This window comes from Phragmites australis, chromosome 2 (assembly GCF_958298935.1).
Source record: "Phragmites australis chromosome 2, lpPhrAust1.1, whole genome shotgun sequence".
Lineage (NCBI taxonomy): Eukaryota > Viridiplantae > Streptophyta > Magnoliopsida > Poales > Poaceae > Phragmites > Phragmites australis.
In genome coordinates, this window is record NC_084922.1 from 44331853 (window position 1) to 44352984 (window position 21132).

The 21132-nt window shown below is 43.8% G+C and overlaps 2 protein-coding genes across 8 annotated transcripts; both read left to right on the forward strand.

The window, feature by feature from the left end:
- Positions 1–5979: 5979 nt before the first annotated feature.
- LOC133909137 (pumilio homolog 1-like) lies at positions 5980–13159 on the forward strand. 4 transcript variants are annotated; one of them, XM_062351434.1, is made up of 11 exons: positions 5980–6214; positions 6338–6383; positions 6461–7121; positions 8003–9516; positions 9863–10004; positions 10140–10247; positions 10434–10646; positions 10735–10845; positions 11123–11317; positions 12410–12584; positions 12711–13159. In XM_062351434.1, exons 3-11 carry the CDS (start codon positions 6471–6473, stop codon positions 12746–12748), a joined length of 3147 nt encoding a protein of 1048 aa, XP_062207418.1. In that variant the 5' UTR covers positions 5980–6214; positions 6338–6383; positions 6461–6470; the 3' UTR covers positions 12749–13159. The 4 variants fall into 4 exon arrangements, with proteins under 4 accessions (XP_062207418.1, XP_062207416.1, XP_062207417.1 ...); XM_062351432.1 differs by having other exon boundaries at positions 5980–6383; XM_062351433.1 differs by having other exon boundaries at positions 5980–6374.
- Positions 13160–14332: 1173 nt separating this feature from the next.
- On the forward strand, positions 14333–16816 carry LOC133909138 (transcription factor PCL1-like). Of its 4 annotated transcripts, none has more exons than XM_062351437.1 (2): positions 14333–15184; positions 16436–16816. In XM_062351437.1, exons 1-2 carry the CDS (start codon positions 14581–14583, stop codon positions 16492–16494), a joined length of 663 nt encoding a protein of 220 aa, XP_062207421.1. In that variant the 5' UTR covers positions 14333–14580; the 3' UTR covers positions 16495–16816. The 4 variants fall into 4 exon arrangements, with proteins under 4 accessions (XP_062207421.1, XP_062207422.1, XP_062207420.1 ...); XM_062351438.1 differs by lacking the exon at positions 16436–16816 and adding an exon at positions 15680–16318; XM_062351436.1 differs by having other exon boundaries at positions 14334–15184; positions 16430–16816.
- The last annotated feature ends 4316 nt before the right edge of the window (positions 16817–21132 follow it).

Consider the following 21132-nt stretch of genomic DNA (forward strand, 5'->3'; position numbering starts at 1 on the left):
CCGGTGGGCCCTCTCCACGGCGCCCGTTAGCAGGGCATTTATGGTGACAGATGATTGGGCGTGGGACGTATTTTCCACCCCCGGTCACTTCCCCCAGATGACGCCTTTTTCATTTATGGTGTCTCGGAACTCGTGCCCCCCTCCCGTTCGGGGCACGTTGCTGTCGGCAGATATTTAGAGCAGCCGGCGGCACAGAAGAAAGCAGCTGAATGCATCTTGAAGATATCTGGAATACATCATTGAATGTATGGGAAAAAGAGAGGACACATAAGCATAGATAAATATTCTTGTAACCAGTAACATCCTTTAGGGACTTCCTCAGGGCATTTATAGTATCCATACAGGAGTAGGGTATTACGCCCCCGTACGGCCCGAACCTGTCTAAATTCCGGTGCATTTACTCCCTTTTGCATTAGGCCATCTCCACCACCGCCGGCCATTGCATTCATTCCCATTTATTTCTCCGACGAACGTACTCAGGATCATCCCCTGGCCGAATCTCTAAAAAGGGGTCTCTCGAGATCCCTGCGACTGGAGTTAATCCTCCGACAATCTAGATCCCTTGTTGTTATGATCATCTAATAGTATATACTCCATTTAACTAAGGAGTCAATATCAAATACGATTAATAAAAAGATAAATTTAGAATTAAAAGATATTAAAAATTAGCTTTTCGATTTTCATATGGTTTGAGAAGCAAAATATCTAAATAAAGAGTTTAAATAATAATTAAAATTAGTGTTAGAATAGAAAAAAGATCTATATTAAATATAGTTTTAGAAAAAAGTATTATAAAAATCAAATACCTAAATAAAGAGTCTATATAAAATAAAATTAATAAATAGTTAAAATTCATAATAAAAATAATAAAAAACAAAATTCTTACTAAAATAATATATTAAGAAGCATTATGTAGCTAAGATCATCGCATCAAAGCAAGCAGCAAGAAAGGTATAACATGCAAGCAAGTGAAACATATTCTGATTTTGGTTGAGTTAACTACATCTAATTTTATCTATTCTTCTAATTTTATATTTTATGTAACTAAATTCATTAAAAAATTAAATAGATTAATTTTTAATCAAAGGTTATTATGACAAAATATTGTAGCAAGATAATTCACACTATTAGCATGTACCACCTTGCTAATTTATATTAAACAGAAGGCACATTACAACCCATTTTACATCCTGGAACAAAATAATATATACACTAGTGTATTCTTGCAAACTTCAATGTCTTCGGCTAGCTTCATCAATCCATCGCCGTAGGGACGCCAACAACCGACGCTGGAGCTGCATCCTCCACTGATCTCGATGACGCCCTCCAAACCCTGGAAACACCGCAAGAGCTAGTATCCCAAAACCGTCACCACAAAGCATCTAACGCTGTGAACGGACATCGACAGCCACACCGCGAAGAGCCATGGATGAATCTTCACTCTGGCACTACTAACCACCATCTCACTAGAGCTGGAAGGCCATACATCACAGGATCCACCATCTTAAGACCAAGATCCGGCGACCCGGATCCAACTGCAAGCAAAAGCGGGGATTTACAAAATCCCCCTAAACGCAAACATCCTATAGAAATGCACCTGCTATGGCCGTTGTCGAAGCTGACACAGAAATCGTCGAACTGTTGAAGACCAACAGGAGAAACAAAAGCCAGGAAGTAGTCACCTCCGACGACACCTGTAACCCTAAACCTACATCTACCATAGCAAATCTACAACCATAAAAGGCCTTAAACTACCCTACTAACTATGTTGAACGTGGATCCATCGGATCCCCTTGCACTTTGACGGCAAAGAGTCGCCCTCTGACAGCGACCGGAGAAAGGGAAACGGTTGAATTGACAGTTCGGGAAGACACGACTCTTTCTAAAGTACGGTGTTACAATGATTATCTATTAGATATGTTACGGCATTTTGGACAAGGGTAAATTGACGGGAAATATGATGTATATTTGCATTATATGAGGTATCAGGTTCATACAACACAGCCATCAATGCTTAAAATTGGCAACAACTGAGTCTGCAGCCAGTCCAATTTTTTTTAACACGTTATTTGGGCTATTACAGTCTGCAGTACAGCACGAACAAACGCATATGAATACTGCTGAAATACCTCAAGCAGAGGCGCTAAGTTATCGAATAGTACCACCTAGTTACAAAACTATCGCTGATCTCGGCACGCTTCCCCGAAACAGAAACATGAACGCGTCGGTGTGCTACCTACACATCCGGCACGTCCACGACCACGCGGTCGCGCCCAAACAAGGCTCCTATTGTCACCTTGGCGTGGAGGCGCACGCGCATCCCTCGCATCCCCACACGAGCTTGCCGTCCCTGTCCAGCACCCTGATGTTGTGGATGCGCCCCGCGATACGCCGGCCAAGGCCGATCTGGCCCCCGTCGAAATGGCACATGACAAGGCCATCCCGGTCGACGCTGCCGACGGGCGCCCGGCAGAGCGGGCAGGTGCCCCTGGCCTCGAGCCACGCCGTGACGCAGCGCGGGTGGTACACGTGCTCGCACGGCGTGACGAGGGCGCTCTCCCCGGGCCTCAGCTCGTCCATGCACACCGCGCAGTCGCGCCCCGCGTCGCGGACCGTGACGGTGCGCAGGGGCGCGGGGGCGCCGAGCACGGCCTCCGGGTTGCAGGCGTCAATGAACGCGCGGGCGCCCACCACGTCGACGATGGCCTCGAGCTCGACGGCGGGAGTGCCGCAGCGGGCGCACCCGGCAACAGGTTCGCCGGCCGCGCGGGGTCGGCAGAGGTGGCTGCACGCGTAGCACCAGAAAAACGCCTCCATGCCGGTAGTGCTGGCCATCGATGCAGTCGTAGAGCAGACACGGGTGGCATACTCACATGCATAAAAAGCATGCTGCTCAATAGAGGAAGATAATGCAATCCTGGATTAGAAAACTCCATCATTTCCAAAGAAAAACACTACAAAACTTGACGGGAAATTAATCAGAGAGCCCCTCTGAAAGCCACCGACCACTGCTCCTCTGCTCATGTTATTTTAAGTACCCACATATCCGTGAGGACCAGGGGTGAAGCTAGCGTTGGAGAGAGGGGTGAATGACTTTTTACTGTTCATCAGAGCTACAGTAATTTACTGTTTATTAAAGCTAATTTTAGTAGTATTTTTGATAGAAGGGGTGCATATGCACCCACTCTCCCTAACCTAGCTCCGTCTCTAGTGAGGACTGAGGACCATAACATGATTGGTTGATATATCACTAAGCAAAATTCAAGAGGACCTAGAATTGATCCTAATTTAGGTGCTTTCTAAGGGAAACGCTATTCTTCAGACAGCTAAAAAGGGTGTTTTTACCATCGATGAATCCAACGTGCGGTTCTCTTTTTCTTCTCCACAACGCCAAGCCCCCACAACACATCGTCTCCTTCACCTCTGACGGCTCACCATCACCGGATCCACAACCACCGCCACGCTAACCTCACATCGCCTTCATTCTCACCCCATGCTTTCCCAATCCACGGTCCTGTACCGCCCGCGCCCGACTGTATCCCTGTTATCTCACCCCTACGTCCACCACCACGATTAGATGGCTTGCTGCCCTGAACATCCTCCTAGACCTAAGACCAGTGAACGGGAAATGCAACTCCTTATATCCTTACGTACGAATCTCAACGTAAATGACACTTAACCATCCGTTCATTCTCTCACATGACTTATATTTTTTTACCTACCTTTTTAGCATGAATCTCAACATAAATAGATGATCCTGATAAGCCATGTATCCGCATGCTTGGATGGAATTTTCATGTTCACTAGTGAACCTGTGAGGAATCAAAACCACCGTTGCCAACTCCTCCAGCGGTACCGACTGATGAGCCAACCATTTTCAGTCGCCTTGAAATTAGGGAGCGTCGCATTCTTAAGGTGAAACAGCACACCTATCCAGGATGTGGGCAGAACCAAGCTGATCCATTCAAATTTAGATTTGATCTAAAAAATCTACTATTTGTATAATAAATATAATAGAAATTGAGGCTAAGCATTGGGTTGAAGTCTAGCCTGCCTGGGTCTAGTTTCACGGGACTAGTACATTCCGTTTGCAGGAAAATCACAAAACTTCCCTTCAAGAGCCTATCCAAAATTTGGAACTAAGATCGTCTCAAATCATATTCTTTTTATTTTATTTCTTTTTATTCTTATTTTTTTATTTTCTTTCATCTTCAACAGTTTCTTTTTAAAGGGATTCGTGAAGGGAAAATAGAAAGAATTCTGTCTTAAATGTAATGATTTTGGGAATCTCTTCGTGACGGAAACCGCGAAGAAAAACCGTTAGAGCGCTGAAGAAAACGAAAATCCATTCGTGAAGGAATTCAGGACCCTGAAGAAAAACCATTGGAGATGATATAAGAAGGAAAGAATGAAAGCTCATAGTGAGTTTTTCTATTGGCATCCTGTCAAAATACCTGATGTGGGGATTTGCATCCTATGATATTGCTAATGCTAAAGTAATTATTTAGCAATGTTATCACTAGATTGCCTGCTACAGTAAATGTTTTTACGATATTATTTATTTAGACTTAAATCACTATTTATTCCAATGACACTGCTTCTTCGTAATATGAGAGGATGCGAGTCATGATGCGGCCTAGCCTCAATCTGCCCTGTCCGCACTAGCAAATATAGTGCGGGTTTGGATAGTGACCATAATAGGCCAGACTAAATTTTGGTTTTGCCTGTGAATTTAGTCTCGGTCTGGTTGAAGACTAAATTTTAGTCGTGACAACAAAATTTGCCGGCCAGCTACAGGCAACGGGGCACACGGGCACGGCTGCAGGCGAGCGTTTTGCTCGCCCAGCATTTGGCTTGGCCTCAGCCGGAGGTGTCAGCTGCTCATTAGCTACATGTAATTCAAAAGTTTTGGATTAACAAATTATAAATCACAATATTTCTTAAATACTTTTAATCCGTTCGTATCATTGCATTTCTTGTAATTAAATCTACAAATCAAAATCTATATTAACTATATTTTAACGCTAAAAAATAATTACATGTGGATCTCACATATCATACTCATAATATTTAAATTTTTTGACATGACTATAATCCAAACAGCCTTACTTTTACTTACTATCTTAACTTTGGCTTAGTTACGAAGCCAACAATATTTTTTCTATCAAATTTTAGCATTGCCTAATTTGTTTATAACCAAAATTTAGCTTGACCTATTGGAGCTAGGAAAGAAACACGCCCAAAGGGCCTGACCATGCATGTGCCCTACCTCATGCTCTCTTTTACCACCGGGGCCAACCTTGACCCTAATCCCAATTAAAGAGAAGACTAAAGATCTATTTATTTTAGTTTCAGATTGTCAGAATATAGTTTATTTTGTAAAATATATGGGAGCTCTTTCTCATTAGATCGTAGAATTTTATAGTACAATTTAGTTTGTGGATTGTAATAATCATCTTTTATATTATGACTGTTTATTTTTATTTTTGCTTTTAGTGCTAGAATCTATAATCAGAATAAAAAAACAAATAGCGCTTAACTCGGTTTAGCAGAGCTCCAACTTCCAGCTCATACCAGATTTTGAGATTGTACATTGTAATAAAATAATTGAAGTTACTATTTTTAATTAACATAGAATTAAAATGACTCACTTAAATACTTCTATAATTTTAACTTTACGAATTTCGAAGCTTGAAATACCTAGCTCCTGAGATCTGCTAAATAGGCGACTACACCTACTAACATCCCATTGAATTTTTTAACACATTGACCCTCCAAAAATAATGTAAATGCATATAATGGATAATGTTAATCCCTTCACTAATAAATAGTGAGAAAACAAGTAAGTTCCGTACAGGCGCCGGGCCCCGCGGGTCAGGCAGGAGTAACTCCTGCGTCATCGCCCGCAATAAAATTTATAAAACCCTAGGGTTTCTTTGCGTCAGTGGAGATCTCAGCCGTTGGCGGCTAGATCCGACGGTTCCCGCTTCGCGGAAGCTCGAGCTTATCACTCCGCCGTCTCCTTCCTCGGGCTCTCTTCCGCACTACTGCTTACCGTGTGCTCTCTCTCCTCTCTCCTCCGCTCCCCACCCCCTTCTCCGAGTTGGCGGCCAAAATGGCGGAATCGCCGGCCGATCGGAGTCCAATCTGAGCCTGGGCGCTCCCAAATCGTGGCTTCTTGTCCCGATCTTCCAGAACCCCGAGGAAATCCGAGGTGAAATGGCGGCCTCTGCACCGATCGGGCTCGTGCCGCGTGCTTCGATGGTTCTTTGGCCTGGGGGTCGGAGAAGCTGCAGTTCCTATGACTGAGCCGTTCTGCTTGTGCTGGTTGGTGCAGGCTTGGATCGCGAGGGCGGCGCCTTTACGCCGCGAGGGTAACTGGGGTGCGGCTTCTGTACAAGCTTTCCATATGGGGATTCCGCGTGTTCATTCTGTCATTATCTGTTATTTGGGTTCCTAGGGTTGGTGGAATGATCAGCGCAAGCACCGTGGCGATGCGTGGGGGGATGGGCGGCGGGGGAGGGGAGGACGAACTTGACGCGCTGCTTGGTTCCGGCGCCGGCGGCCAGAGGCGGCGACCGGTGGACGCGGGCGAGAAGGAGAGGGAGCGGGAACTCAGCATGTTCCGGAGCGGGTCGGCGCCACCGACCATAGAGGGTTCCCTGAACGCCATCAGCGGGCTGCTCCGAGGCGGAGGGGAGGCGGCGGTGAATGCTGCCCCGATTCCTGTTGCTGAGGCATTGAACGGGAGTGGTGGGCCCCTCTCGGAGGAGGAGCTCCGGGCCGACCCAGCCTACCTGTCGTACTACTACTCTCACGGAAATCTGAACCCTAGGCTGCCACCGCCCGTACTATCCAAGGAAGATTGGAGGTCAACACAACGCCTGAAATCTGGGGTGGTCGGGGGGATCGGGGACCGGAGGAAGGCGGTGCAAGAGGAGGCTGGACAGGGGACGGGGACAACAGTGGGGAGGTCGCTGTTCTCACAGCATCCTGGTTTTGAGCAGGAGGAGGAAGCCAGGAAGGATGGGGGTGGTGCTGCAGAGTGGGTGGACGGGGGAGGCGATGGGCTCATTGGTTTATCTCTCGGGCGGCAGCGTAGCTTTGCTGACATCCTACAGGTCTGTTCTTATTTGGGCTGCAAAACTTGCTTCTTTTTCGTTTCAGTTGAATTGTATCTTGAAAGAAGCTAACTTTATTTCGAATGATGTGCTGGACTTAATAGCTGTTACCTGGTACATTATTCTTTGTATGATGTAGCTACTCTGAGATATTGTTGTTATTTTAGTGGTGTTGGTGTCCATGTGAACTTCAATTTTACTGCTTTATTTTGGATATCAGTAGTTTAAGCAAAAATATTTTCCATACAGTTTGGGTTACCATTTATAAGTTTTTGTTACATGTTGCTTAGATTGTATTTGGAGTAGCACGGGGTTTTCCATCCTTCCTTTTGGTTCAATTGGCTAGTGTATGCAGTCCCAAAAACTTGGGCCATTCACTTTGATCTGGATAAAAGCTATACTTAACTGTGGTGTACAATTATCTTCCAATACGTTTTGAATTTCCAAACTTGAGCTCAAGCATTGGAATTGACAATCAATGTATGAACTGAAAGCCAGGTGGTACAAATCGTATAATGGCACATCTGAAAGTCTTGTGTCAAAGCGCCTTGATGTTCAGCACCATCCTCTGAGATTTCTTATGTATTGCTGTAGAACTTGTTGACAAGTTTTCTCATATAGTTCGGCCGCATAAAGTATATCTCTGAGATTTGTGTGTGTCCTTTTCTAATATTTGCTAGAAGAAAGCTATTATGATTTTCTTGTTTCCCTTTGTGGCATGCAAGCTTACTTTTATACCACGGTAGTTCAACAATGTACATTCTTACCACGTTTCATTTATCGATTTGTCCTTGTAGCAACATTTTTCATCAACCTTTGCCTTACTACACCTTTATCACATGGACATCTTATTTAATTAGTTTCTTATGGGTTATTTCCAGGACAATCTTGGCCGCAGAACACCTACTTCAGAGCATCCCTCTCGTGCAGTCAGTCGCAATTCTTTTCTTGACAATCAGGAACAACTGAATTCTTCAGAAAATCAATATTCTATGCATAATGATATTTTGGATGCACATCATCCTGTTGGGAATGTGCAAAATGTCAGTGGTCTTCACAATGTTGATGCATCCACATCTCAAACTTTTGCATCTGTCCTGGGTTCATCTGTTTCCAGAAATGCTACACCAGATCCTCATTATGTCGCTAGGGTTCCTAGCCCTGGCCTTCCACCTGTTGGTGTTAGGATTACTTCGAATGAGAAGAAACTGAATGTCTCTTCATCGCCATTCAACACTGTATCCTCGAAAGCACTTGAGTCTGATGATATTTTAGCTGCATTGTCAAGCATGAAGTTATCAAAAAGTGGTACTTTGAATGGTAATAACATCATTGGTCGATCAAACTATCAGAGAGGGACAAGTGATCAGCAGAAATTTTCTCTCAACTCGCAAGCTGCTCAAGTCAATAATAATCAGTATTCTGTGATGTTAGAAACTGATGATGAATATTTGGGTATACCATTGATGTCGCAACAATTGAATTCTTCATTTGCTGACATTAATAACAGTGTGGCTGGTCTAGCAGAGTTAAGAAATAGTAACACAAGGTTAGATGCACATTTGGAAATGCAAAGGTCTTCTACTCTGTCTGCTCGTTCATATCAGAAATCCCCATCATCTTCTAATGAAAGCCCAGGTGGTTCTCCTGCTCAACATCAAAATTTGGACAATATAAATTCAGCCTTTTTGAACTATGGGCTCAGTGGATATCCACTCAGCCCGGGTTTGCCTTCTATGTTGAATTGTGTGGGTTCTGGCAGTATGCCCCCTTTGTTTGAAAGTGCTGCTGCTGTATCTGCTATAGCTTCACTTGGTGCAGATTCGAGAAACGTTGGAAACAATATTTTATCACCACCTACATTGAGCCTAACTGATCTGCATAACCTTGGTCGAGCTGGTAATCAAACTGCCACAGGTCTTCAGTCCCCTCTTTCTGACCCATTTTATGTTCAGTACTTGAAGGCAGGTCAATATGCAGCACAGGGAGCTGGCAGCTATGGTGATCCTTCGTATGCTGATTTAACTGCAGTTCAGAAAGCTTATATTGAAGCTTTGCTTCAGCAGCAGAAACAATATGGAATGCCACTTCAAGGTAAATCATTGGCTTCAAATCATGGCTACTATGGCAATTTGGCTTTTGGTATGAACATGGCATACCCTGGAAGCCCTTTGGGCAGTCCTGTTGCTTCTCCATCTGGTCCTGGTAGTCCACTTAGGCTTGGTGAGCGTAATATGAGGTTTCCGTCTAACTTGAGAAACTTGGGTGGCTGGAACTCTGATCCAAGTGGCTATATGAACGAGAACTTCCCATCCTCACTTTTGGACGAATTCAAAAGTAACAAGACCAGAAGTTTTGAGCTCGCTGAGATTGCTGGGCATGTGGTTGAGTTCAGGTATGCTTGTCACATCGTACCTTTTTGGAATATTGATAATAAAATGCATCAAATGGTTGAGTTCAATAGTATCTGGATGATCATTATCATATTGTTATTATTCTATCCACAAATCGACATGTTCAGGAAAGGTTAATGGTGCAAATGGACCTTTACATTTTTCCAAAATAAAATAAAAATAAAATCCCCAAAACATGATGCACTGAACTCATCATGCAATACAATTTTTTCTACACTAATTTGTGCACCAATACTTCATAGATAGTGGAAGATGCTTTTTGTCACTGAACTATTTGTACTTAAGGATGCACTCTAGTTGAATGTGGCATCTGCATTGATTTTGCAGTGCTGACCAATATGGAAGCCGTTTCATACAGCAAAAACTTGAAACTGCAACAGTTGAGGAAAAGAGCATGGTCTTCGAGGAGATCACGCCCCATGCACTATCATTGGTGACCGATGTATTTGGAAACTACGTGGTACAAAAGGTATTCTTTTCTGACACTCTCTGGAGCTTCTCTCTGTGAGGATGATAATGCTTATTGTTTCACCATTCTCCGAACATGTTTCAAGGTGTGTTAAGAATTCCATGACTTCCACAGTTACATGTGTTATTTATCTAGTTTTTTGAGCATGGGAGCGCAGAACAACAGAGGGAGTTGGCTGATAAACTATTTGGACATGTATTAGCTCTCAGTCTTCAGATGTATGGATGCCGAGTTATCCAAAAGGTACTACATGATTCTGGTCCACACTTAGCCACTGTCTACACTACAAAGAGTGTTCTTTTTGTGGGTCTTCTCTCCCTCTCTCACTTCATCTCACCCGCTCACATTCTTTCCGCGCGCACTGCGGGCTTTCTTCCTTACCATGCCTTGTTTACAATTGCCTGACATGATATATGCACATCACTGAAGGCGATAGAGGTAGTTGATCTGGACCAGAAAACAAAGATGGTCACTGAGCTTGATGGTCAGATCATGAGATGTGTACGTGATCAAAATGGAAACCATGTTATCCAAAAATGTATTGAATGTGTCCCAGAAGATTCTATTCAGTTTATCATCTCAACATTCTATGGTCATGTTGTTCCATTATCCACCCACCCCTACGGCTGCAGGGTCATACAGGTTTACCTTTGGGTTGTCCACCTATATGCAATTATTCTGGCCCTAGTGTTGTGTTAATGAGGCTCATGATTTTCTTTTCTTTACGCAGAGAGTACTTGAACATTGCACTGATCCAAAAACACAGCAAATTGTCATGGATGAAATATTGCAATCTGTATGTATGTTGGCACAAGATCAATACGGAAATTATGTTGTCCAGGTTCGGTACCGCTTCCCAGTTCATTGAACTTTAGTGTTGGTGTTGGACTTGCTATAGTGCTCTTATGTATATATTTGCTGGCATTTTAATTTCTGACCCTTAATAGCCATAAACTGGTCATTTGATCTTCATTCTGGTTCTTTTATGAAAATAAATATATACATATCTCTGGTATCTATTTTCACTTTGAGAGACCAATTTATTCTTGTGCACCATGTTTTGGTGCTAAAGGTGCTGTTGAATGTTTATTTATCATATCTGATTCATTCTTATGCAGCATGTTTTGGAGCATGGGAAGCCTCACGAAAGATCCATCATCATTGAAAAATTAGCTGGACAGATCATTCAGATGAGCCAACAGAAATTTGCCTCGAACGTTGTTGAGAAGTGTCTAACATTTGGCGGACCTACAGAGCGTGAAGTTCTCATAAATGAAATGCTTGGAACCACTGATGAGAATGAGCCTCTACAGGTTCTTTATGATTTTTTCTTATTGCTCAATATAATTATGATTTGGGAGTTTAATTATGCTAAGTCACACCTTTTTATGTGAATCCTATGGGGAAATAATGTTAATGTAGCTGAGTTTTAGACCCTTGTTGGGATCTCGATTACAACATGGTGAACAGTAGACTTGCAATAGTGAGTGTAATAATTGTCCCTCTGTTTTTACATCAGTTAGGTAGGGGTATTTATAACCATACCTTAATCATCCCAATCATCATTACATTTGTGTCCCTTATCCACAAGAATATTCCTTTTAACACTAAGGAATATATCCTGGGATATTCCTGTCATTATACATTTACAGTGCCCTATCCTATTTGGGCCCGACACGTGTCCCAAGGAGTCTGCATCGGGTCTCCCTTCGGGGCTACTGGCGAGTTCCCTCTGGTCATCTTCTGGCCGAATTCGTGCTAACTAGCAGGTTCCTCTTGGGGTAGGCCTTCATTCTCTTATCGAAGGTCTTTATGTCGCCGTCCCTTCGTTCTCAGGGCTTCATTGTACCCTTCATCCTTCGGTCCTCGCGTCCGGGCTTTCCCTCCCGGGCTTCGTTACCACTTACGCCCTTTGGTATTACTTTTTTCATGTGCTCCCATTGGGATTATCGCTTGCATTCTCGGACCTCCAGTCATTCGTTGTATGCCCTTTGGACTAATCCCTGCAAAGCGGAGGGAAAACATATGTCCCGACGTTAGTCTTGCTACTTTTCCTTTGGGGTTGGCTGATATGGCCAAAGTCAACGAACTGGGGCAACATGGTACCAAACTATTTGCATCATCCTCTGGTACTGTAATGTGATTAGCATATGGAACCTGGTCCCAGATGGCAAGAATTCTGTCCACATCAGTATTTTGTGAAAAATCTTATTCAAGTAATCATTGGGAAATCCTTTTTTTCAAGGACATATTAAAACTAATTGGTTTTGAAGTTTTAATTGCTGTAAATGATGTGATATTTAGGATTCTAGCTTGTCATTTGCTGAAAATGATGTTTATCTTTGCTTACTTTTGCTTAAAAACAACTCAAAACTGTCTGATCCTTCTTCCTTTACCTATTGCAGGCCATCATGAAGGATCAGTTTGGTAACTATGTTGTACAGAAAGTACTTGAGACTTGTGATGACCAGCAACGCGAGTTGATCCTGTCACGGGTAAAGGTTCACTTGAATGCGCTGAAGAAATATACATATGGGAAGCACATTGTTGCTCGTGTCGAAAAACTTGTTGCTGCTGGCGGTAAGCTTCTCTACCCAACTTAATTCATCATTGAATAATTTGTTGCAGTATTTCTATCGATTAATCTGTATTCTTCCATAATATTTAAACCGTTTTAACATAGTTTTCCTTGCAATCTGAATCCAGAGAGGAGGATTGGGCTTCAGTCACAAAATCCTTCGTAATGGCGTAAAAATGACCATGTACAGCTAACCATGGCTAGACAGATCTACCTTCTGCCTTCTGCTTTGGGCTGCTACAAGCCAAGTTTAAAAATAAACGTGTTGTACTAAGAAGTTTGTACATTTTGTAGTTTGAGCTTATAGTTATGTCAAGGTGAGGCTCAGACAGTTTAATTTACCTGATGCCGCTGCAGAGAATAGGAAGTTCTAGTTGTAAAGAGAGGAGGAAGTCTATATTTTGCGACGAGACTGTACAAATATGCGATCCTGCGAGAGTTAGCATCTGTTTAGGATATGATTTTATTGCCCTCCGTGTTTACCACTAATGGATGTTTGTAATACTGAAACGCTGATGTAATTCCAGCTTGTAGTCAGATGCGTGTTTTATATGGAAGTGCTCTTATGAGGCTTGCTTGTGCTGGGTTAGCATCATTCTATTTTCGTTTTTTCAGTAGTCGTTTCATGAGGTAACAATTTTGTGAAGTTTTGAGGTCGACATTTCTTCCCCATCCTTAAATCGGTTCTTTTTTGTTTAGGCGTCCTTCAGTTTCCTTTATGTACTACGTCCCTTGTAAAGTTGTAATCGCGTCGGTTCAGGTTTTCTTCTGGACTGACCTGTTTGTTACTGACTCTACTCAAATGGAAGAGCAGTTCTCCTGCTCATGGTCATAAATAAATAAAAAGGTTCTATCGTAAAACTTGTGACGTAGGAGTATTTGATTTTTCATGCTATGATGCTATGAGTCTGCCCACCGTGACCCATAAATCATGGGCACCGTTTCCTTTTCTTTTTTATTTGGGCAGACATAGTTGGCTCTTAGCTAAATGCAAAACGTTTACGTGTTCGACTCTACTCGTCTGCAGAGACGAGCTGCCACACCGGTGGGCCACGTGAAGGTTGGCAATGGCGTTTTTGTTTGGATAACTTCTGAATCATCCCTTCTTCGCTGGCACGGCACAGCAAACCAAATGCTGCCCCAGATCGTGAAGATTGAAGGCACACCTCTTGCCCATCCATCGACGCACCTCTTGCCCGCAACGGCAACCGCCGACTACTCCGTGATGTAGCATTCGGGTGTGTTTGGATCGTCGAACGAGGTTTTGTAAAGCTGTTGAGTCATATTTATTAAAAATAAAAGTATTTGATTAAATATGTATATGCTTGTATAGATAAACGTACGAATCTGATGTGATATGTATATTAAAAGGTGTTGTCCGAACAGTGGGTGATATCTTTTGGTGGGCTAACGTAATATTTCTTCCATTCAACGGACGAGATCAATGTCTCACCCTCTGAACGTTTTTTCGTATTTTTTAATCTTCTAATCGATGAGACCTACAAAGTATCACCTATTTATTCTGTGATATCTTGCTATCATCCGTTTGTTATGTGATGATAGGTATTCTTGTAATTTGTTAAAACCTTCGTGTAATTTTAAAAATATTGAGAAAAAAGAATATATAAATAAAAAAATTTCCCGCGCGCCTGTGGTCGGATCCCTGCCGTTCCGAGCCGAAACCCCGCGCGGCGCACGCGTTCCCTCCCCCTCCCCCGTCTCCGTGACGGGACCGCCAAAACTCTCCTGCCAAATGCCCAAAACACAATGCGCGCTCCGTGCGACTCGCTCCGCGCTCCACAGAGCACACGCATGCGACGCAGCGCGGCCACCGTCCCCGCGCGAGCGCCCACGGATCACCGTGACGTCGTCAGAAACCCAGGCCTCCCTGGCCGCAGAAGCGCGCCTCACCCCGGGGAAATATGATATGTTATCCCCTCGCGGCGGCCGGCCCCACGACGCCCCCTCGTGGCCTCGTCCTTCCCGTCACCGTGTCACATGGACGACGCCGGCTCGTGCGGCCGCGTGCTCGAGTGGGAGCTCGGCCTCCCCGCGGCCGCCGAGCTGACGCCGGTCTCGCACCCGCTCATCCCGCCGGCGCTCGCCGCCGCGTTCCACATCAACATCGCGGGCGCCTGCCCCTCCTCGTTTGACTCGCCCCTTGCGCACGACTCCCCCACCTCCCACCTGTCCTTCCGCTGCGACGAGGACGAGGACGAGGAGGGAGATGGGGAGATCGAGGACGCTGCCTCCGGAGGAGGGGTGTGCCGAGGGAGGAGCGTCGGGAAGAAGGCGAGGATGGTGTGGACGCCGGAGCTGCACCACCGGTTCGTCGAGGCGGTGGCGCGCCTCGGCGATAAGGGCGCCGTGCCCAAGGCCATCGTGCGGCTCATGAACGTCGAGGGCCTCACCCGCGAGAACGTCGCCAGTCACCTCCAGAAGTATCGCCTCTACCTCAAGCGGACGCACAACCCCACCACGCCACCGCCGTCGTCTCCTCCGTCCCTGCCGCCGGCATACGGCTCCCCCCTTCAGCCCCCAGACGCCTCCCGACACCCCGAACCGGATCGGTTACTGCGCGTTCCTCTCCCGCGACTAAGCAGTAAGCTCTATGGGTTTCAATTTTCCAATACAAAAGAATAGCCAAATAGAAGTACGTTAGATATTGAATCGTTTTGCTTTTTTATATCAAAAAGTGACACCACTCTAAAGAAGATTGGAGATTTTGGATCCAATATATCACGTGAAAACTGAAATTTTTCGTTACATATTACACTGACATTCCAAGAACAGGTACATACATCTGAAATAAAATATGAACCGCACTTATTACACTGTGCTGTTCCCAAAATTTATCAAATTATGGTCCATGGATTTCTGTTCTATTACAGATTTGCATTTGGATCTCGTTTGATTTGCCATGATTGTTTGGAACTAGTGTCATCTTCCTTTGAGGAAGTTTGCTTGATTACTTGACACAATTCTAGTGTGGTACATCCGTTGTGGCAATTTATGCTACTAGATATGTTAAATTTAATGGTTATGTCAACCTTCTTTATTGGGTTATTGCAAAGCTAACTTTTATTGTTTGGCATAGATGATCCACCGTGGCTGAACCAAAAGCGTATCAGTTAGATGGCAAAATTTAGTAGTACCAATTTTCAGTAAACCTCGTGGTGGGCAGACACTGGAAACAACTTTATGTCCACACCACACCTTGTCCCAAGGAGCAAATGAGTTATTTAAGTTCATTTAGGGAAATTGTGCTACCTCTATAGAAGATAATCCTGATTTTGTTTATTTGAAGTTTGAGTTTTTGGATCTATTTGTGGTACAAAGGTTCAAGTATTCCGGTTTCTCGCCAAAAACAGTTTGTTTGTCTGACTTTATTAATTTTCAGGATGCTGGAAATTTTCCTGTTGAAGATTTATGGTTGGGGTACACATTAGAAGTATTTCTGCCGTCTATAGAATAATAGAAGTAGCTCAGTATCGTTTCATGTTTGACGGCTGATCAATTTGTTGTTCAAATAAATTTGTCATTTTGTTGAGGGATTATGCTTTTTCCAAGAGGTGCCATCTTTTGTGGTGCTCTAGTGTGCTGTGATCTACCATTGATGCTTTATGGGACTATCAATTCTTGGCTGAAGAATTGTTTCCTTTTTACATTATCTGTACTATGTCCATAGGATCAACATGTGTAAACCCTTTTAATCTAGCAATGACCCTCACACTCATGGAGCTAGCCAAGGCACAGTATCGAATCGTTTTATTTCCCCTTTTGTACCCAACAGGCAACAAGTTCAGTAACTGATTTTGTTTGCCTTGATTTTATGGCAATTGCTTAGCTCCAGGCTACGGGAAGGAAATGGAACGAGGATGCGTAAGACGCTGTCCGAGAACGAGCTCATGAAAATGAGTGTTTTCTGTTCTTCAGTTAGTCCATTGTTGTTTCTCATGCAAGAGGGTTGTCTACAATGTAGTGAGTGAAGTACAGGAAATAAATGGTGACGGTACCCATTACCAAGAATCACTAGGGGTACCTTCCGGAAGAGATGCAAAGTTTTGTGTGAGTTTCTGATTTTCTTTTTTTCTTAGGAAAGTTTCTGATGTATGTTCTCTGAATGTATGAAGTGCAATAGTCTGACGAAGAAATAGTAAATTCTTCATCAAGTCATTCAGTGTGAAACTCAAGCACCTCGTTGAATAATTACATAGGGAAAATTGTAAATACTCCTTATGAGTCACCTGAAGTTGCAAATACCCCCTTACAAGTAATATAGTTGTATTTATCACTCAACAAGTCTAATCATGTTGCAAATCCCTCATAAGGGTTCTCACTCAAGGTCATGTTAACAATTTGCTGTGATGTGATCTCGAGTGCTTCACGTTTGCCGATAGCATAGATAGGAGGTGGTTGGGTAGGGTTTAACTGCGTTCGATTCAACAGACTTTAGTGTGTTGTTAGATCATTCCCCATCCCTATCTTTCCATGATGGCAGCCTATGTGGAGGACTTAAGGCAAATATGTTAACATGAGCACATGGCAAATATGTTAACACAAGGATATGGCATCAAGTTTGAACCCTGAGGGGGGATTTTACAATAGAGTTAGACTCGTAGAGTGGTAAATGCAACTTTTTTACTTGTCAATTTTCTCAATTACATACTAGTATCCTGAATGCGACATCATTTCTACATCATGTGGAGGTGCAGGTGCTATTCTGTCTCTGAATGTAGCTGAGCTTTTCAAAACTAGAGAAGTTTTACTATATGCAGTTTAGGTGACCACGCACGTATCAATATCTATATCCTAACGGTTGAAGGAACGATGCCTTCTGCTACTGTAGCAGTAGGCCCAAGTACATATATGTATATACATGTATATATATATATATACATGTATACGTATATATACATATATATATATGTAATTTTTTTTCCAAAAATTCTAAAAAAATATCGAAATGAATATTAGTTACATTAATAAATTAGCTGAAAAAAATCTAAAATGCAAAGAAAAATATCTAAAACTCAAAAAAATATGAAATTTTTTTTAGGTTAGTGTTACTTTCACCTATATGTTTAAACTATGTATGCATAAAAGTACTATTGTTTTCTCTATAATTAATTTAATGTGTTTAACATTAATAATTTTATAAATAAATATTGAAATGTACAAAATTTGTGAACTTAATTTTTTAGTTTTCTTTTGTCGTGTTCTACACAGCAAAATAAAAATAAACGCAACGTACGTGCGCCAATCAGACTAGTATACTTGCAAGGCATTCCAGCTAGCTAGTGAAGACATGCACGGGCAAATTGCACAACGGCAAAAACAGCTAGTTTCCGTGCGCACGGCTTGTAACCGGGCCTCGTTCGTAGCCAGAAGCCCAGAAGCGCGGCCGGAGTGGGTGGCTGGCAGCATGCGCCGCATTTTTCGGAGAGGCCAGATGCACGTCTGCTTTCACTCTTGCGTGATCCGTGCTTGATGAGACACTATCGGCCGGGAGACCTGCGGTACCGGCGGCCAGTGTGGCGGTCCACCTTGGCAAGACCTGGATTCTATCTCTGCGCGACAAAGCATCCCGTTAGCCGCCGGTGTGGCAAACTTTCTACTCTTAGGCCGTCTCCAAGAGAAGCGGCAAACGAGACTCTAAACTACTGTGCTGGCTGCCACCTCAGCTTTTGCCGTTTGCAGCGCACGTCGCAGCACTCCAACAGAAGCGGCATTTGGTGCTACAGGAATGCCGCTCGCATTTTTCGGCGGCAAAGTTGCGGCACAATGCAGCAGCCCACATCACTGTATATTGAGGCTGACATGTGGGTCCGAGCGGAGGAATAGAGTAAAGGAATGTAGGAAATAGGATGTCTGTTGGAGATAGAAAAAATAGGAGATACTGTAATAGTGATAGGAGATACTGTAATAGTGTTATAGAGGTGGATTTTTAGAGTTTCTATTGGAGATGGCCTTAGACACAGCGAGCTACTTCTTCTGAATGGAACAATAAACGTCTGAACCAGCTGTCTAACCTAGCATCACAAGCAACACAAGTCTAAACTTGAGTTCGTCGGATCTAGTCTTGAAATGAGTAGTGTGTGAAGCGATGAATCTAAGGCCACAAGCATGTGCTACTCCTGCTTGTGGTGACTTTTAGTTCACATAAGCCCAAATCACCCGGAGGTGTCAGGCAGTCGGTAGGAACAATTGTGTACCTGGGACGGGTGCTAGTCACCAGGACTCCCAAGCCGGAGGTTCTGGGCTCGAACCCAGGCACCGGCAGGGGTGCCTAATGCACTGCAGGTGAAAAATCCACTTTTATCTTAAAGAACATAGAAGAAACGGAAGCAGAATAGTATAATGTTCAAGGCCGATGCTAGATTAAGATGTCAGCAATGACCTTTATGTTTTTTTAGCCAACCATTGCTGAAAAAAATATGATCGAATGGCTTAACCACTCTTTGACTAGAGCAATCACAAATGAAGGCCAAAGAGCTGTACATCGAATTTTTTAGGCGGATTTCTAGAGTTTCAATATTTAAGTACCTGGATTATGAACTGAGAGGTCATTCTCTGACGCGGATGCTTGCTGAGTTGACTTGGTGTTTGCCTTCTGTAAACAATGAAATCACCGGATCGATACACAATGCAAGTAGCCCCTTGATTCCAATCCAAATTTCCCCTCTCCCTCTTATTTTCTGTTGTATCTGTGGTTAGAACTTTATCTGGCTTTCTTGATGATCAATCTGTCTTTCACAGCAACATAAGTGCAGTAGCAACCAGTCAACACTAACCATACAAGTTAGGTCGAATCGGTTGCCAAACGGGGTGAGAGAAAACTAGTCAAAATGTTTCTCCGAATCGGTCAGTGAAATGGGCTGGAAGGCGTTTCAATCGATTCTCCCACCCTGTTTCCAACCTTGCCCTTATCGCTATGCCCGGCCGCCGGCCGCTTCACTTGCCCGCCCGTTGTGCCATGCTGCTCGACCCCAGCGCCACTCACCCGCCACGCCGCCGCCTGTTCATCCATCACGCTCGCCCGCTCGACCCGGCTGCTCTGCTGAATGGATAAGGGGGGGGGGGGGGGGGGGAGGAGAGAGAGAAGTCGATCAGTTAGATAAGGGAGAGGGAGAGAGATAAGGGGGATAGGTAAGTAAGAGAGATATTGTGTGCTAAGAAAAAAAAAGTCAAATAAATATTATTTGTGTTAAAAGAAAAGTTAAATCATAACAAAAAATATATTAGCAAAGGGAAAAATGGTCAATTGTATCACCATCCTCACTGAATCCAGACAACTAGCCAAACGATTTCCAAAGGTGATTCCGATTGCCCGCTACATCGCTTGCCCACCCGCTGCTTGCTTGGTCGGCCGCCCGCTACGCCATGTTGCTCGGTCGCCCGCCATGCTGCCTCGCCGTCGCCCGCTCGGCCGCCCACCGCGCCGCCTGCCCGATCGTCGCGCCCGACCGACTGCTCTGTCGAATGGATAAGGAGAGAGAGAGCAGTCGGTCGGTTGGATAAGGGAGAGGGAGAGAGATAAGGGGGAGAGGTAAGTAAGAGAGATATTGTGTGCTAAGAAAAAAAGTCAAATAAATATTATTTATGTTAAAAGAAAAGTTAAATCATAAAAAAAACATATTAGCAAAAGGCAAAATGATCAATTGCACCACCATCCTCACTGAATCCAAACAGCTAACCTAACGGTTTTCAGAGGTGATTCCGATTCATCAAAGAAATATTTTAAAAAAGAATCTAGAACCGAAACATTTCTACGAGAACCTGGATCCCTACCAACGGTTTTCAGAGGTGATTCCGTTTCATCAAAGAAACATTTAAAAAAGAATCTAGAGCCGAAACATTTCTACGAGAACCTGGATCCCTACCAACGGTTTTCAGAGGTGATTCCGTTTCATCAAAGAAACATTTAAAAAAGAATCTAGAGCTGAAACATTTCTACGAGAATCTGGATCCCTACCAATTACACCCTTACTAAAAATAAGCTACATAAGTATACATCCAACTCCGATCTTCTTTTTTTTTATGAAAAGATGGCTGAAGTTTGCCGGATTTGTATTAATAGAGCAGGACCAAAATATCACGCCGAAGCCAAAAACGAAAAAGGCATTCATTTACAGCTATTTAGAGGAATGGAACCACAACCGCCAAAAATTTTGCCCCGGCGGAGCACCAAGGTCTGGCCTCATCTTTAATTTTTGCTTCTAAAGAAACAACTGTCGTATATTGGTTTTGGAAAAACCATTGTGTTCCGGTCTTTCCATATCTCCTAGGAGACAAGGATGATGATGTTCCGGTCTTTCCATATCTCCTAGGAGACAAGGATGATGATGGAGCGGAGAGATTTCATCGGCGTGCCCGGTAGGGATCCAACCTCGATCCACCATTCAGAGACTGATGTGTCATTCGGCGGGGGAGGTTCCTAGCTAGCCAGTCATAAATCATGTCCCAAATGCAAAGGGACTATCGGCACTGCACAAGGATGTGGAGCCACACCTCATCCACGGTCTGCCAAAGTGGGCAAACCCGCTGGTT